The sequence below is a fragment of the Cavia porcellus genome, unplaced genomic scaffold (assembly GCF_034190915.1).
Source record: "Cavia porcellus strain 051 isolate PalLab524CR breed Dunkin Hartley unplaced genomic scaffold, mCavPor4.1 scaffold_8, whole genome shotgun sequence".
Lineage (NCBI taxonomy): Eukaryota > Metazoa > Chordata > Mammalia > Rodentia > Caviidae > Cavia > Cavia porcellus.
In genome coordinates this window covers 48,586,355-48,605,189 of record NW_026947491.1, presented here as the reverse complement: position 1 = coordinate 48,605,189, position 18,835 = coordinate 48,586,355, and the positions used below count along the sequence as shown (strand labels likewise).

Below are 18,835 nucleotides of genomic sequence, written 5' to 3'. Positions count from 1 at the left end.
GGCTCTGGCCAGGGAGTAAGAACACTGATTTTTCAGGCCCAGCTGCATTCAGGCCCAGCTGAGGAGCCATGAATACTCCTGACCCAGGTTTTTCAGCATGCATTTAAGCACTGTGATGTGGCAGAAGGAAGCCATGTCCTCTTTCATTTTCCTCCAACTGATTTTCCTTCCTGAAATCTGCTCTGGGAATCAGGCTCTTGGGGAGACTGAGCTGATGTGATGCTCTGCTGGGGAGGGGCATTGCGAAAGCCCTAGGGATCTCTCTGTAAATAAAAGCATCACAGGTTCTTTTGCCTTTGTTTTTGACCCTGAGTTTTGTGTCTTTTTTGCTGTTGATTTCTGTCTGTCTTTCTCTGCCTTAAAGCAGATTAATTTTTTTCTCCTGAGTCCTCCTGCCAGTTTTATTTTACTTTCTGGCCCCCATTTTTTTTTTTTTGCCCGTATTCTAATGCCATCTTTTAAGCAGAGCTGTGTTTTCTGTCTCAGCTCTTTACATTTAGAACCCAGTCTCTGGGTGAGTGGAACAATCATCCTGGTGTTCATCAAGTCATCAACCTCCAGGAAGACTGCTGTTTTTCCTCATGTTTTGTTTATTTTTCTTCTACTTCAAGACATTTTTCTTGAAAGAAGTCACTAGGAGGCCAGCTGCTCATCCATTCTAGTCCAGAGAATTGTAATGTTCTTTCCCACACTTTTCTTGCCACACCATTTGTCTTTGGCTGGTTGCCTCCTGGTGCTGCGTGGGATCTCCTCTAGCTTCTTATTGCAGTTTGGCTTTGGGGACATGGTTGGGAACAATGGCACAGAAGTGACTAAATTTATTCTGTTGGGGTTCTCAGGATTTGACTCCCTCCAAGGACCTCTGTTTTGGGGTGTACTCTGCATCTACTTGGTCACCTTGCTGGGAAACTCCCTGATCATCGTCCTCACCCTGGCTGACCCTGCTCTCCACTCCCCCATGTATTTCTTCCTTTGGCACTTCTCACTGGTGGAGATCCTCTACACCGCCACCATCGTGCCCAGGATGCTGGTTGATCTGTCCACTCACCTCACCATTCCACTTGTCAGCTGCTTCATCCAGTTATATTTCTTTTGCTTCTTTGGGGTCACTGAGTGCTGCTTGCTCACTGCTATGGCCTATGACCGCTATGCTGCCATCTGCCGGCCACTGCATTACACTACCCTGATGAGCCAGGTAGCTTGTAACAGCATGGTGGGGGTCTCTTACCTCATGGGCATCATCACTGGCACCATTCACTCTGTTTGCATTTTTACTTTGCCCTTCCATGGTTCCAACATCATCCACCACTACATGTGTGACGTCATGCCTGTGCTGAGACTGGCTACTGCAAGCACCTTCAGGGGTGAAGTTGGGAAGCTCATTATCACTATATTCTTCGTTGTGACTCCCTTCTTGCTGATCATGACCTCCTATGCCTGTATTCTTGCCGCAATCCTTGGGGTTGCAACAGCTCAGGGGCGTCGAAAAGTCTTCTCTACCTGCTCCTCTCATCTGTTTGTTGTCATTCTCTTTTTTGGATCTGCGGCTGTGGCTTATCTGAGGCCTGAGTCAAGTTCCTCTCTGGACACAGACCAGATCTATGCCTTTTTCTACACAGTTGTCACTCCTATGTTCAATCCTTTTGTCTACACTCTGAGGAATAAGGAAGTCACAGGGGCCATGAGACGGCTCATGCATGGGTTCCTCTGGAGCCCTTGACCTGTCTTTTCCTTCCCAAGTTCTTGGAGCTAAGAACCTGACCCCTGGCCACTTTCAAGGAGGAGGGAGAAGCTTGGATCTGCAGTCCACAGGGTCGCCTGTTGCATGTTAATGTGAGTGTTGGGCTCTTGCTTCACCCAGAATGAGGCTGCATGGCATACCCACACTATCTAGGCCTTGAGATTTGGGCCTTCTTTCATGTCCTTGACCTGGCTTGATTGCAAAGCTGAGTAAACTCACACTTGAAGGGAAGAGGAGGGAAGGAATTGTGACTGTTGTGTGTGATGACCTAGAAATTCCTTGTCTTCCCTGAGACTGTGTGAGACGTCATGCCTGTGTTGTACCTTCCTGGGGTTTTAATTCTTGAGATATCCCTCTTTATCCTTTACTCAGAGACACTTGTTTGCAAGCTTTGTGTGTGTGTGTGTGTGTGTGTGTGTGTGTGTGTGTGTGTGTGTGACATCAATCATCCCTGCAGCAAGAAAAGCTTTACTTCAGGTGTGATGTCCAGCTTTGGGCTCCTGTGTGATGGGGAAGGAACAGGGAACCTTTTGCTTGCTTTGTCTTTGTGAGTTCAACCACTAAATCTTGTTAGTGCTGTTTTCTGTGGGGCAACATCTGTCCAGTTATTTGGCTCCTAACTGCTGCTCTTTCTCTGGGAATCCCTGAGATGTCTCTACTAAACTTCTATCCCCTTGATAAATTTGCCTTTTTTTCCCCCCTTCTGATCCTGTGGTAAAAGTTCACATCCCTCTTTCCTTCCTGAGTGGCATCAGAAGAACTGACCTTGTTCTTTGACTCCTGAAATGTCACTTTTGTTTCTTGCAACAAGCTGTGTGCTTTCTCTCTTTGGAATCTACTTCAATTTGCTGGCCAGAGGATCCAGCACCCCTTCAATGTTCTTGGGAAGCCGAGTCTTTCTTGTAGCTTCCTTTCAGCTATAAGCTGCAGGAGAGAGCAGTACAAGCAGGGAAATCACTCCAATGACAGGATAATGAGAACTTCTAAATAGTATTGATTTTCTTTCCAATTCAGAACAGTTACACTATTAATTTTGGAGAATTTTCCATTCAAAAGAAAATAACTACTAACATTTTGGTATTAATAATGTTTTTGGAAAATTACTGAAGAATTTTTTTCTTTCTGTGTGCACACATGTGCATATTTATAAAAACTAGGACTGAGATTATATTTTCTAAGTTGTTTTGTAATAGTTATTTTCCACTTTATTAAATTATATTAAATACACTTTTTAGGACATTTCTAAATATGACTTTAATACTCTTTTTAATCCTACTATGTTAATGTATTATAGTTTTATTAATGTCATCACTGGAATGAAATTTCTTGGCTATAAATATTGCTGAAACATTTTGTTACATCTATGTCTTTGTATCCTTATTTTATGCATTTTTAAAATTTTATTTAAGAGGAAAAAGAGAAAAACACAAAACAAAACAAAGTGGTGTAAGGTTACACATAATACAGAACTACAAAAAAAACATAACAGTAAGAAATCACCTATTAATAGATTACATATTATCATCTTGGAAATAGTTGCTCAAATCACAGTATCAAAGAATACAAAGTAGACACTCAAACAGAGAGACTGCAAACAGCTGTGTTCAATGATCCAAAAACATTAATATAGTCAGCTATTTAACACCCCAAACACACTTGCTGTTATATCCGTTAGAGCTCTTTTTTTTTTTCCTCCTTCTCTTTTTTACAACAAAATTTACACACTTTGGATTTTATTACTCCTTAGTTCTTATTACTTTTTTTTGGGGGGGAGAGAATAAAGTCAAATATGGCAAAACAAAGCTGTCAGTCAAAACCAAGGATAAACATAGCACATGGTGTAGAACAGAGTACAAGGTTATCAACAATGGTTATCAACGTTGTCTCTTGTTTCCTTAAAAAGAATTGTCTATCTCATTAGATATTATAAAGTTGGACAAAACAGTAGAGAACAAGACCAATAAAACTTAGGCATTGTAAACATTACAGGACTTCCAAAGGAGACAATAGTCAAACCAGAATGGGCATCTTAGTGAATCTTATTGCCTTCAAAGTAGTTGCCTATACCCTCAAACTTGATACTATCGCACAGAATGGAACAGAGTCTAATCAGTCAAAACAAGACCGTGGGAGTATTACAGGACTTCAAAACAAGTTAATAGGAAATCAAAAAGAGTTACTATTATATATCCTAATTTTTAAAATTTTTCCCCTTAATTAAAATAAACATAAGAAATAACTAATTAATTTTTTTAAAGAATAGTAGTTAACATAGTGTCTGTCTTTTTCCTTGAAATATTTGGATAAAACTTCATATACTATAGCTTCAAATATTTCCATATCAAGAAGCCCAGAATAAAGCCTTTCTAATTAATAAGTGAAAACTTTATAAGGCTTCAAGGCCACATAATGGGGAATCATGATTACCACATATTTTTATATATTTGAATCATTACTTACATTAGGGAAACTATTCGGTATTCACACATGCGAGATTGATTTATTTCACTTATGAGTATGGTCTCAAGCTGTGCCCATTTATTGATAAATATCTCAATGTGATCCTTCTTTATAGCTGAATAATACTCCATTGCATAGAAGTACCACAACTTTTTATCCATTCCTCAGTTGATGGACACTTGGGTTGTTTCCAAGATCTGGCGATTACAAATTGTGCTGCTATAAACATAGGTGCACATATATCACTGTGGTATGATGCTTTCAGTTCTTCTGGGAATATGCCTAGAAGTGGAATAGCTGGAATAAATGGGATTTCCAATCCCAACTTTTTGAGGAATCTCCAGACAGATCTCCACAAAGGCTGTACCAGTCTACACTCCCACCAACAGTGCAGGAGAGTTCCTTTTTCCCCACAGCCTCTCCAGCATTTGTTGTTGGTTTTCTTGATCGTGGCCATTCTTTCAGGAGTGAGATGGTATCTCAGTGTGGTTTTAATTTGAATTTCTCTAATGACCAATGATGATGAGCATTTTTTCATGTATTTATTTGCCATTTGCATTTCTTCATCTGCAAATTGCGTATTCGTCTCAGATGCCCATTTTTGGATTGGATCTTTGAATTTTGGAGGTCTGAGTTTTTTTAATTCTTTATATGTTTTAGACAAGAGTCCCTTGTCTGAGAGAGAGTTCACTAAAATCTTTTCCCAGTTTGTGGGTTTTCTTTTCACTATGCTGGAGATTTCTTTTGACATGCAGAAACTTTTTAATAAGAAGTGGTCCCAGTTATTGATTCTGGGAAGTATTTCCCGTGCGCTTTGAGTCCTGTTCATGAATTCTCTATCTACTCCTATGTCTCCAAGGTTTCTACCCAATTTGTCTTCCAATAGATTTAGTGTTTCTGTGTTAATATTCAGATCTTTCACCCATTTAGATTTTAATTTAGTACATGGTGATAGACATGGGTCTAGCTTTAGTTTTCGGCAAATGGAGAGCCAGTTTTTCCAGCACCATTTATTAAAGAGACTGTCATTCTTCCAGTGAACCTGCTTGGCTCCTTTATCAAAGATAAGGTGGTTGAGTGTGTTTGTAGTTGTGGTTGTATCTTCTAATCTATTCCATTGATCTTCAGCTCTGTTTTGATTCCAATACCATGTTGATTTTACTACTGTTGCTTTGTAGTATAATTTCAAGTCAGGGATTGTGATGCCTCCTGCTTTGTCTTTGCTGCTTAGAATTGCCTTTGCGATTCTAGGTCTCTTCTGGTTCCAGATGAAATTTAGGAGTGATTTCTCTAGATCTACAAGGTATGTTGATGGTATTTCTATTGGGATTGCATTGAATCTGTATAGGAGTTTTGGGAGAATGGCCATCTTCACAATGTTTGTTCTTCCTATCCATGAGCAAGGGATGTCTTTCCATTTTCTGAGATCATCTTCAATTTCCTTTTTCAGTGTATTATAGTTTTCACTGTATAAGTCTTTCACTTCTTTTGTAAGAGTAATTCCTAAATATTTCATTTTTTTGCTTGCTAATGTGAAGAGTGCAGTTTCTCTTATTTCCCTCTCTGTGATTTTGTTGTTTGTGTATAGGAATGCTATTGATTTCTGAGTATTGATTTTGTATCCAGCCACATTACTGAATTTATTTATTGTATCTAAGCGTCTTTCAATGGAGTTTAGGGGGTCTTCTATGTAGAGTATCAAGTCATCTGCAAACAATGATAACTTAACTTCTTCTTTTCCTATCTTTACCCCTTTTATTTCTCTTTCTTGCCTAATTGCTCTGGCTAGTACTTCCAGTACTATATTAAATAGGAGTGGTGATAAAGGACATCCTTGTCTTGTGCCTGATTTTAAAGTAAAGGCTTTCAATTTTTGGCCATTTAGTATGATGCTGGCTGTTGGTTTGTCATAAATGGCCTTTATTATATTGAGGTAAAGACCATCTATTCCAATTTTCTGTAAAGTTTTTATCATGAATAAATGTTGGACCTTATCGAAGCCTTTTTCTGCATCTATAGAAATGATCATGTGATTCTTATTTTTGGCTTTATTGATATGGTGGATTACATTTATTGATTTGCGTATGTTGAACCATCCTTGCATTCCTGGGATGAATCCCACTTGGTCATGGTGTATAATCTTCTTGATGATTTGCTGGATCCTATTTGCCAATATTTTATTTAGGATTTTTGCATCTGTGTTCATTAGGGAGATTGGTCTATAGTTCTCTTTTTTAGTTGGGTCTTTCTCAGATTTTGGTCCTAGAGTAATATTTGCTTCCAGGAATGACTTAAGAAGGATTGCTTTCCTTTCAATTTCATTGAATAATTTGAGGAGTGTCGGCATTAGGTCTTCTTTGTATTTCTTGTAGAATTCTGCAGTGAATCCATCTGGGCCTGGGCTCTTCTTGGTGGGTAAGGACTTAATTACATTTTCAATTTCAGTAACAGAGACTGGGTTATTCAACAGTTTTACATCCTCTTGATCTAGCTTTGGCACTTCATATACTTCTAAGAATCTGTCTATTTCTTCTGTGTTATCAAACTTTTGAGAGTAGAGGTTTTCAAAATAGGTGTTGATGATCTTCTGTATTTCTATATGGTCTGTAGTGATTTCTCCTTTTTCATTTCTTATTGCATGAATTTGAGCTTTTTCATCCCTTTTTTAATAAGGTTGGCTAGGGGCTTATCGATTTTATTTATTCTTTCAAAGAACCAACTCTTTGATTTGTTGATTCTTTGGATTGTTTTCTTAGTCTCTATTGCATTGATTTCTGCTCTGATTTTTATAATTTCCTCTCTTCTTTTGGCTTTGGGCTTGACTTGCTCTTCTTTTTCTAGCTGCTTGAGGTGTAGCATCAAGTTATTTATTTGTATTCGTTCTGTTTTCCTGATGTGGGAACTCAGTGCAATAAATTTTCCTCTCAGGTCGGCTTTCATTGCATCCCACAGATTCCGGTAAGTTGTATCTGTATTTTTATTTTCTTTTAGGTATTGTTTAATTTCTTCTTTAATTTCTTCTGTGACCCACTGATTACTCAAGGGTATGTTATTCAGTTTCCATGTGTTTGCGGGTTTTTTGCAGTATCTTTTATCATTAATTTCTAATTTCAGAGCGCTATGATCCGATAACATGCAAGGGATGATTTCAGCTCTTTTGCACTTGTTTAAATATGTTCTGTTAGCTAATATATGGTCTATTTTAGAAAATGATCCATGTACTGCTGAGAAGAATGTGTATTCTGATGTTGTTGGGTGGAACATTCTGTATATTCTATCAAACCCATTTGTTCACAGGTATGATTCAGTTCTGTTATTTCTTTGCTCATTTTCTGTCTGGTTGATCTGTCCCTTGGTGTCAATGGCATATTAAGGTCTCCTGTTACAATTGTGTTACTGATAATTTGAGTTTTCATTTCTGTTAATAATTGTTTTATATAACTGGGTGCTCTGGAGTTTGGTGCATATATATTTAAGATAGTTATCTCTTCCTCTTGGAGTTTTCCCCTTACAAGTATGTAGTGACCTTCTTTATCCTTTATGGTCATTGTTGGTTTAAAGTTCACGTTGTCTGCAAACAGAATGGCTACTCCTGCCTTTTTTTGGATTCCTGCTGCATGAAGAATTGTTTTCCATCCTTTGACTTTTAGTCTGTGAGTATCCTTCTGGGTTAGATGGTTTTCCTGTAAACAGCATATGGTTGGATTTTGTTTCTTGATCCATTCTGCTAGTCTGTTTCTTTTGATTGGTGCATTGAGACCATTTACATTAATGGTTATTACTGTTAAATGCTGGTTAATTGTAGGAATGTTATCTCTCTGCTGTTGCATCTTTATCTTTCTGTTCTGTTTAATTATTTGCTTTGCTTGGTGGTTTTTTCCTTTGTGTATCTAAACTGTCTTTCAATATTTTTTGCAGAGTTGGTTTGGTGTTCATGAAGTTCTTCAGCTGTTCTTTGTCATGGAAGTATCATATTTCACCATCTATTTCGAATGATAGTTTTGCAGGATGTATCAGTCTAGGTTGGAAATCATTTTGCTTTAGGATCTGGAATACTTCACTCCATGCTCTTCTTGACTTTATCGTTTGTGATGAGAAGTCTGCTGTGATTCTGATAGGTTTTCCTTTATAAGTGATCTGTCTTTTCTCTCTGACAGCTTTTAATAATCTATTCTTGTGTTGGATTTCTGGGATGGTGATTATTATATGCCTGGGTGTAGTTTTATTTTGGTTATGACTATTTGGAGTTCTATATGCTTCACTGATCCTGATGTCAGTTTTTGATCTCATGCTTGGGGAATTTTCAGCTATTACTTCTCTAAATATCCTATTGATATCCTTTATGTTGTCTCCTTCTTTTTCATTAATCTCTATCATTCTTATGTTATTCTTCTTTGCATCGTCTTGCAGTTGTTGAATTGTTGTTTCCTGATTCCTTGTTATTTTTAAAAGATCTTTCCTTTCCTGTTCACTAGCTGCAATCCTGTCTTCCAGGTCTGAAATTCTATCTTCACTTTCATTAAGGTGGTTTTTACAACTTTCAGTGTAGTTTTTTATTTCCTGTATATCTCTGTGCATCTGCATTATGTATTCTGTTTGTTTCTTATATTGCTCGTCTAGCGATTCTATCTTTTTGTTTAGTTCCTCCAATTTTTTATCTGTGTTTCCTTTAGATATATTTAGAATCTCTTTCATTTCTTTTATCATTTCTTCTTTTATCTGGGAAATTATTTCGAGTTTGAATTTCTTTAAAGCTTCCTGGAGTTGCTTGTCAACTTCAGTAGCTATTGTGTCTGATATATGAGGTGGATGGGATATATTTTCTTCTAAATATATTCCTCCTAGGGTTTCCTGAGATGGGCTGGAGGTTTGAGGTTGTAATTTGGTCTTTCGTTTTGTCATTTTCCTATATTTCTGTGTTTCAAGTGTTATTTGAAAGCTTCCTCAGGATCTGTTGAAAATCCCCTTCTATATTTGTAGCTACTGAGACTCTGGCACCACGCTACCCCAAGCCTCTGGGCCTGCAGAACCAATGGCCCTCCTCTGCTTGTTCAGAACTCCGCAGTTCCAGACAAGCTGGGCCTCAGGGACACTGTGCGCCCACCTGCCCCTTGGAAGCTCCACAGTTCTTCAATCGCAGCCGGGTTAGGATACTCACCACAGGCCGCAGTGCCTCAGGAGCCTGTGATCCCTCCCTGCTTGCAGAGATATCCACAGTCTTCCAGACAAAGGAAGGGGCTTCTGCAGGCACCCCAGATCCACCCAGCTCCTCCTCTGCACACCGATGGCTAGGCGCGGCTGGGCTTGGGGGATAGTGTAGGCCCGCCCACCCGTCGGGAGCTCAGCAGACCTCCAAGTGAAGCCGGGATGGGGAGGCAGATGTAGTGGTCTCCTACCCGGCTGCTCCACTTCACTGCACCCAGAAGACTGGGGGGTCCGGAACAGTCTGAGATTTGGGCAGAGTGTGCTGAGCACTTACCACAGGCCGAGGTGCCTCAGGAACCTGTGATCCCTCCCTGCTTGCAGAGATATTCAGTCCTCCAGACAAAGGAAGGGGCTTCTGCAGGCACTCCAGATCCACCCAGCTCCTCCTCTGCACACCGATGGCTAGGCGCAGCTGGGCTTGGGTGATAGTGTAGGCCCACCCACCCGTCGGGAGCCCAGCAGACCTCCAAGTGCAGCCGGGATGGGGAGGCTGATGTAGTGGTCTCTAGCCCGCTGCTCCACTTCACTGCACCCGGAAGCCACAGGCCGAGGTGCCTCAGGAACCTGTGATCCCTCCCTGCTTGCAGAGATATTCAGTCCTCCAGACAAAGGAAGGGGCTTCTGCAGGCACTCCAGATCCGCCCAGCTCCTCCTCTGCACACTGATGGCTAGGCGCGGCTGGGCTCGGGGGATAGTGTAAGCCTGCCCACCCGTCGGGAGCTCAGCAGACCTACAAGTGTAGCCGGGATGGGGAGGCGGATGTAGTGTCCTCTAACCCACTGCTCCACTTCACTGCACCCAGAAGCCTGGGGGGTCCGGAACAGTCTGAGATTTGGGCAGAGTGTGCTGAGCACTTACCACAGGCCGAGGTGCCTCAGGAACCTGTGATCCCTCCCTGCTTGCAGAGATATTCAGTCCTCCAGACAAAGGAAGGGGCTTCTGCAGGCACTCCAGATCCGCCCAGCTCCTCCTCTGCACACTGATGGCTAGGCACGGCTGGGCTTGGGGGATAGTGTAGGCCCACCCACCCGTCGGGAGCTCAGCGGACCTCCAAGTGCAGCTGGGATGGGGAGGCTGATGTAGTGGTCTCTAACCCGCTGCTCCACTTCACTGTACCCGGAAGCCACAGGCCGAGGTGCCTCAGGAACCTGCGATCCCTCCCTGCTTGCAGAGATATTCAGTCCTCCAGACAAAGGAAGGGGCTTCTGCAGGCACTCCAGATCCGCCCAGCTCCTCCTCTGCACACCGATGGCTAGGCACGGCTGGGCTCGGGGGATAGTGTAGGCCCGCCCACCCGTCGGGAGCTCAGCAGACCTACAAGTGTAGCCGGGATGGGGAGGCGGATGTAGTGTCCTCTAACCCACTGCTCCACTTCACTGCACACAGAAGCCTGGGGGGTCCGGAACAGTCTGAGATTTGGGCAGAGTGTGCTGAGCACTTACCACAGGCCGAGGTGCCTCAGGAACCTGCGATCCCTACCTGCTTGCAGAGATATTCAGTCCTCCAGACAAAGGATTTTATGCATTTTTAAACCCAAAGTTATATAGCTGGAATTTCTGAGCCAAAGTTTTTGAAAGAGTTAGGCTAAGAGTCAGAAATGAGTTGGTATTATACAATCCCGGTAAAGGAAGGATGGGGAAAGTCTAGATAGATATTTAATATTCTTGTGATTCAGAAGGATGTGATGGCATGGTCGTGAAGTTTCCCATCCAGTGTATGGACAGCAGAGTGATATTATTTGAATTGGAATGTATGAAAAGTCATCAATGTTAGATCCAAAAAAAGCACTTTCTGATAGAGTTTGCATCTGAAGAAGACAAAAAGAGAGACACTGCATTTCTGCTCCTTTATTGTGATCTGAGTGTGGGTCAAAATGAAGAAGATTGGATGGAGCTGAGCTGGCTTCATGCTTCTTTTGCTGACATAGTTAAGTAAAACAGACAAACAAATAAAACCACACACACACAAAACAAGCAATGTTTTAGTACAAGAATGATCCTTGAGGCCAGTCATAGTGGTCCATGCCCATAATCCCAGCACTTGGGAAACTGAGGCAGGAGAATCACCACAAGTTCAAGGCCAGCCTAGACTATACAATGAGTCCAACTGCAAACTGAACTACATAGTAAGACTCTCTCTCAAAAAAAAAAAAGTCCTTGAAATGTAGAGCTAGAGAAATGCATAAATCCAGACTGTATTGTTTTATTTTTCTGGGTAGATAAATATTTAGGACGTACTTATCTCCCCAAATGATTCACCACTTATGAGGAACCAAATTTAACCAGGTGCCCTATATTTCTATTTGTGGACATGGCAACTCTAGTCAAAGGAGCATTTTGAGAAATGCAGTTAGAGGCCAGAGTCAGAATAAAAATTCTGATCATCTCTTTTTTGGAGGAAGGGAATTCCTGTGACTTTCATAGTTTCCTCTGATGTGAGTCCTTTGTAAGGCAAAGCCCCATTCTTAGAATCTGTGTGAACACTGGCCTGTCCACTTAGTCATTTTCTTCATTGGTGGGTCACAGTAGTTCACCCTTGCGACTGAAAAGAAGAAAGACTTATTTTGACTCACATCTTAGAAGTTCAAGTTTTTGTCTGGTTTGAGGCACAGAAGAAGGGTCTGTGCATAGGACAACTATGGAGAGGACTAACAGTGACTAACAGGAGGAGCTGGAAAGGAGGATACACACCAACAACTTGCCTCTTCTGTCTAGATCAGTGGTGGAAAACCAATGACACATGTGCTGCAGTGGGCACACAGAGCATTCTCTGTCAGCACATCAGCTAGGTTGCTCCAGCATCTTCCCAGCAGTCAACCGTCGGATAACAGTGCACGTAGGGGTCATGCACATATTCAGAATGGAGCAGTGGTGCCAGGCAGCGATGTCACGAACCACAGCTCATTTATTTGAGCTTTTGTATGGATATTCAGTGTTTTGTCAGTTATGGAATGTGAGTTTTAACACATTTATTTTTATTAATATGAGATTTTAGGTTTTAGTTTTTTTGCAAAAAATTGAAATTTAATATCTGAGATTTAGCAAAGAGATGTTATAAATTGTTGTAATGTGCGGTCTCTCTGGCTTATTTGAATTAGCACCATCATATTTAGCTGTTTGTGAAGAATTTATTAAAACAAGAACAAGAATAGTTATAGTATATTAAATTGATAATATTTGCTTTGATTGGTTATGATTTGAGCAGAAGCCCACAGAAGGTAGGAAATACACTCAGATGCCTTTTTCAGAGCAGACCAAAAGCTGATGGCCAGTGGAACCCTGCCCCCTTGCATTGGTGTTGAGAAAATTCAAGAGGAACTCCCTCTGAGGATCACTGCTGTAGACTGTTGAGTCAGGGAATACCCAATTGTTTAGAGTTAACGAATAATGTTAGCTATTTTTGGTTTAGGGATAGATTTGGGTGCTTCATTTAAAATAATTGTGTTTTTGTAGACTCCAAGTCTTGAACACTAAGAAGTGAGAACAGCAAAAAAACCCCACCCAAAACCAAAACCAAAACCAAAAACAAAAAAACCCAAAACAACTGAGTACAGATGGTGGAAGTACTCCAAGAGGCCTGGATGGAGTCATTTGGAGTGACTGAACATAATGGGAAAGTGTTACATATTCTGTATAGTGAAAATGTTGTGTATCAGGTGGCACTTTGACATCAATCCCAAAAATGTTGCCAAACTTGGTGAAACTGAAAGGAAAGTGTTTCTTGAAGGAACACTGAGGAAATACTAATACTAGATTTCTTGTATTTTAATTTTCACAACTATCTTTCTAAATAAAATCATCTGACAGCTACCAGCTTTCAGATTTCACTGTGCATAGCAAAATATGGCAATTCCCTCTATGATGGATATTTTATCAAAATGACTCTGTTATCTGGGAGTAATTCTTTTTTCCATGATTTGCCAAACAAGGATAAAGTTATACAGTGCATCTCTGAGGTGTATTTGGAAATACTGTTAAAAATTGAGTCCTGTGCTGGGCAAGTATGTTAGTCATCAAATGACCTTATGCTTGGATGAAACCACAGATGTAAATAATAATGCAAGAATAGTAGTATTTTCATATTAGTTGCTGGCAACATCATAAAAGAACTGGTGAAACTGTTGTCTCTGCCTGCAAGAACACAATGGACAGATACCTACAGTGCTATGATGGAGGCTTTTTTAAAATTCACAAGACGTAAGACCAAAAAAGTGGTTTCAATTACTAGTGATGGAGTCCCTTGTATGATGAGGCATCGTGCAGTTTCATACAGCTCTTTGTTAAAGAAATAAAATGTCCAGTTATTCAGTTTCATTGTATTATACATCAAGAATCTCTTTGTGTTAGGGAAAGCAGCAAAAAAATTAGAGATATTCTTAGAGATGGCACAAACATGGTGAATTACATTATGGCTTATACTCTTAATTTTTGACATTATCAAACACTTCTTGATGAAGTCCAGGCAAAATAGAGTGCTTTACTTGTGTTCACTAATGTTCAGTGGCTGAGCAGATGATGAGACCTGGAGAGATCTGTGGATTTCATGGGTGAAACTCGGCTGTTTATGAGTGAAAAAAGGCAGGAATAGCCATACCTAAGTGACATGGTCTAGCTTACCAACCTCATATGTTTTACAGATTTTACACCATACTCCAAAGTACTGAACGGAAAAGCTACAGGTGTAGGGAAAATAGCAGAAAGGATTTGAGAGAAAACTGTAGGTTTTGGAGAGAGAGAAAAAGTGAAACATTTTGAAATGTAAAAATGCATTCAGAAAATTCTACATTTGCAGACAATTCTACTAGCTATCACAAAACTATAAGGAATTTTCTAGCAGCTGAAAAGTAGGATTTTCTTTTTTAATTTTTTAGTAGGATTTTAGTACTGTAACAGATTTTTATAGTTCTGTAAGATAGAGACAAACCTGTCATTTTTAAAGTCTAGAGAAAGCCAAATTTGAAGTACTTGAACTGTCCTGCTTACCCTGGTTAGGTTTTGGAAATCTGGAAATAATCTGGAAATCTTGAATTTCAAGAAAACTCTATATGGAAAAATAAATTCTATGACTTACATGTAACACTTGAACAGATAGAGTGTGATGGATGACAAAGGAAAGCACAATTGATAGTTTTGAAAATGCAATCCTTAAACTGTGAAAATTTCTCCCAAATAATTTCAAATCAATGAAAGTACTTGGGATTGCTCTTCTTACTTTGTTTGGATCAGCTTATGCTAGTCAGAAGCTGTTTTCAGTTTTGAATTATATCAAATATGATAAAAGAAGCACACTAACAGATGACCTGAGTATTGTCTGTGTTGCTCTCAAACTAATGAAATATGAACCAATGTTTGACAAATTATCAGTATGTATAAAACAGAAAAGATCATATTAATTGTGCAAAAGTATACCAAATGCAAACTTTTACCTTTTAATAAAAAGCTGTTTGCATCACTGAAAGCTTTGTTATTGTGTTTTTCTTTTAAGATAAAGGATGTTAATGAGCTAATCATTCTAAACTAAAACCTCAGTATCAGGTTTGATTGCAATGGTGGTATTTTGCAATAAATAGTGGGTTTGAGGGTACAGTCTGAACATTTGGTCTCTAAAAGGTTCACCATCACTGGTCTAGACTCTGTCCCCTAATCGCAGGTCAACTATAGTGCCCTCATAGTCTACCTTTCAAATACATGAGACTTTGGTGTCAGTTTAGGTCTAAACTATAAGAGTCTTCTCCTGGCCTTGAAAAGACTCATTTGCATTTCTTTATGCAAAATACATTTAGTCCATCTTTAAGCATGCTGAAGTTTTAATAGTTTTAGCACTACTGAAAAATCTAAATCCAAAGTATTCTCTGAGACTTAAAGCAAACTCTTACCCGTGAGCCCTTGTGTCAAAAAGAAATAAAACGCTGCCAACCTACATTGTACAGGATAAAAATTTCTACTCATGAATCTTGGATGTGGGCTACATGTTCATCAAGAGATGAATGGACAAAGAAAGTATATATATATATATATATATATATATATATATATGTATATATATGCATATATGCAATGGAGTACTATTCTGCTATAAAGAAGGACAAACTTAACTTCAGTCATTAGCAGGAAAATAGATGCACTGTGAGACCATAAAGTTAAATTAAATAGCTCAGGCACACAAGTTTAAATATTTCATGTATTCTTTTATATAATAAGTATAAAATATAAATAAATTAAAGAGCAAAATGAAAGGTAATAGGAGAGTGAAATAGATCTTTTGAAAAAAAGGACTGGGGCCAACTAATAGAGATAGGGATGAGGAAGGAGTGGGGAAGAGGTTATAAAAAGTGCCAGGATGTGATATGTATGTGTATAAACTTCAGGCAATGATTGTAATCATGCTGTACTACACAAGTGTACTAATAACAGCAGTAACAGCAGCAGCAGCAACAGCAACAACAATAACAATAACAACAAAATAAAAGGGAGAAGCAGGGAACTAATATAATTTAGATCAAAACAAGATCAAAACCTAGCAGGGCAAACATTAAATTGTGTATCTCCACTTCCAGCTCTGAGGGCAAAAATACGAGCTCAAAGCAGCTGAGGCAGCCCTGCCTTTATGGCATTGCTGGTGGCAGTAGTCTTCCTGGTTTCTCTTTTGGGCTAGTTTTGCTCACTGCCTTCAGATCTCCTGACATGTCTGACTTTCTGTGGCCCCACTGAATTTTATGCCCTATCGTAGCTTCACACATTTGCCTCTCAGGGGCATACCGTCTGATCTCACAAACTTTCTTCAAAGTATGGGTGGAAGCCTCCATGACCTCATATTTCTTTTTCCCTGCATGATTGTAGAAGCAGCTCCATCTGAATGACATTAAAGACTGTCACCAGCTCATGTAGTAGCTTCCTTGCATCACGGCTGCAAGGGCCTCCAAGTACTTGGATGGATGGGTGAGCACAGTGGCAATTCCAGGGCAATAATTCCCTATGTGAGTCTTCTTGAGCAGTTTTCCCTGGGCCTCTCTCCTAAAAGTAAAACCTTTCAGCCTTTTTTTTCACTTTATGAAAAAATGCAAAATAATACACGACATATCATTATCCTCAGAGTAGCTACTCAGAGTACAAGACATGTACAAAAAAGATTCTGTCTTACAAGGAAAAACAAACTGATAGTAGCTCTTCCAGTCTTAGATCCGTAAGCCTGCAAATAGTGCATGCTACTGATTGCTGACATGCTTGTAAACCATTTTTCCTATTGTCCTGATGCAAAGTACTTTGGTTTTATTTCTTCAGTTTTTAGTTTTGGTTAGTACATGTTTCTAATACATAATAGTTAGATTAGGAGGAGCAAAGATGGCAGATAGATAACAACTGGCTACAGAGGCTCCCTGAGATAGTCAACTTAGAATTCAACATAATACAGAGTGGGGAGCCCCAAACAGAGGGAGATGAATTTTCTTGTCTCAAGAAGAAGTTAAGGTGATTTGCTGATCATCTGAGGTGCTGCTGCGACCAGCCGAGGTCCCACTGTGACTTGCCAGGTTCCCGCCATGACTTGCTGAGCCGTCTGAGGTCTTGCCACTTTGACTCACTGGAGGTGCAGTTACACTGAGATTGGGGGTCAGTGAGTCAAATGGAGGGTTGAGCTGGTGGGGTGCCTACATCTACCTGTGGTGAGTGACAGGAGTGGAGCCATTCCATAAATAGGGGGGCTCTGGCAGATGACATTCTGGAACTGGGCAGGACTGGCAAGTACAAGGAGCAGCAGTGACTTCAGTCAATTGTTCCCTTCAGAACAAATGGGATTGGTGGAGTAGCTAGGCCTGGGTCACGTGATTTGCCTGAGACCCAATAGGTTATCCGAGGTCAAGTCCTGGCAGTGGTGGTGCACAGTAATCACACTGGGCCAGTGGGGCCTCAAGGTTTGGCTGGTCTGGAGGGGAGGAGGCGCAAAGTAATACAGTAGTGCAGGCCACAGCAGCTTGCCTGATCCAGAAGGGAGGGGCCAGCATATGCTGTTCCTGTCTGCAATTCACTTGCATACTGCAGTATGAAGGGTCACCTAGCCAGTGTGCTTCAGAAGAATTGTAACCAACAAAGAAAGAAACGGGCCTCCTGGAAGAAGCAAAATAGATGGGAAGAGGAAGCAACAACAAAAAGTCCCCAGGCCCCAACCCTGAAAACATTGATCCAGGACAGGTAAATACAAAGGAGAATGAGAACAGAAAACATGCAATATCAGACATGGCACCAGTGGACATAAAGAGATATATTTGAGACCTTATAGATGAGTTCAAAAGTGAAATATTTAGCCAAATAAAGCAAGATATATGAAGATTAATAAAAGAGATACTAAGCACCCTTCAAGTAGATGGAAGAAGGGAGGAACTCAAACAAAGGAGAGAAACATTTGGTGAAGAATATAAAAAAATATAGAATACATGAAGCAGATTCAAAGGGATCACCAGAAAATTAAAAAATCTATGGAAAGATGGCAAATCAGCTTGGAAGAAACTAAGGATAGATTATCCAAACTGGAGGACAATTTTGCAATGTGGGATTATGGGAAAACTTTTTAAGAATAACAAGGAAACAAGCAGTAACAAAGGCTAGAAGATGACAAAAGGATCTATAATCTGAGAATAAAGAATGTGAATGAAGAACCTGGGATACGAACAATGAAACTACAAAGTTTGTTCACAGAAATAATTAGGGAAAACTTCCCAAACATAGAAAAAGGAAATGATATTCTGATATATGAGGCATACAGAACTCCAGCCACCTACAACTAAAACAGAGCTACACCCAGGCATATAAAAATCAAGATCCCAGAAATTCAACATAAGAACAGAATATTAAAAGCAGTTAGAGACAAGAAACTGATAACCTACAGAGGAACTCCCATTAGAATCATGGCAGACTTCTCAACACAAACCATCAAGTCAAGAAGAGCCTGGAGCAACATATTCCAAGCCCTGAAAGAAAATAATCTCCATCCCAGATTGATATACCCTGCTAAACTGTCTCTAGAAATTAATGGAGAAACAAGATGCTTCCAAGACAAAGAGGAAATTGGGAAATTCAAAACCACTAATTCAACTCTACAGAGAATACTGCAGGGCATTCTAGAGAGAGAGAGAAAAGTACTAGGATTCCAGGAACAGGGGCAGAGAGGCCTCAATGAATGGGGCAGAAAACAGAATGAAGAAGATAAGCAGACAACTGATGGCAAAAAAAGAGCATAAAATAAATGAGGCAGAGAAGATTTTATTCAAAACCAATATGATTGCTAGTATCAAGTCTGAGAGTATAGGCAACTACACTGAAGATGACAAGACTCTATGACAAACATTCTGGTTTGATAACTGCTGGTTTTTGAAGTTCTATACTATATATAAAGTTGTGTTTTTATTAATACTGTTATGTACTGATACATTCAATT

General features: G+C 40.0%; 1 protein-coding gene across 1 annotated transcript; it reads left to right on the top strand.

The window, feature by feature from the left end:
* Positions 1-784: 784 nt before the first annotated feature.
* Positions 785-1,720, top strand: LOC100724408 (olfactory receptor 10P22-like). Its single transcript, XM_003475979.1, has one exon. The coding sequence runs from the start codon at positions 785-787 to the stop codon at positions 1,718-1,720; it is 936 nt and encodes a 311-aa protein (XP_003476027.1).
* Positions 1,721-18,835: the final 17,115 nt, after the last annotated feature.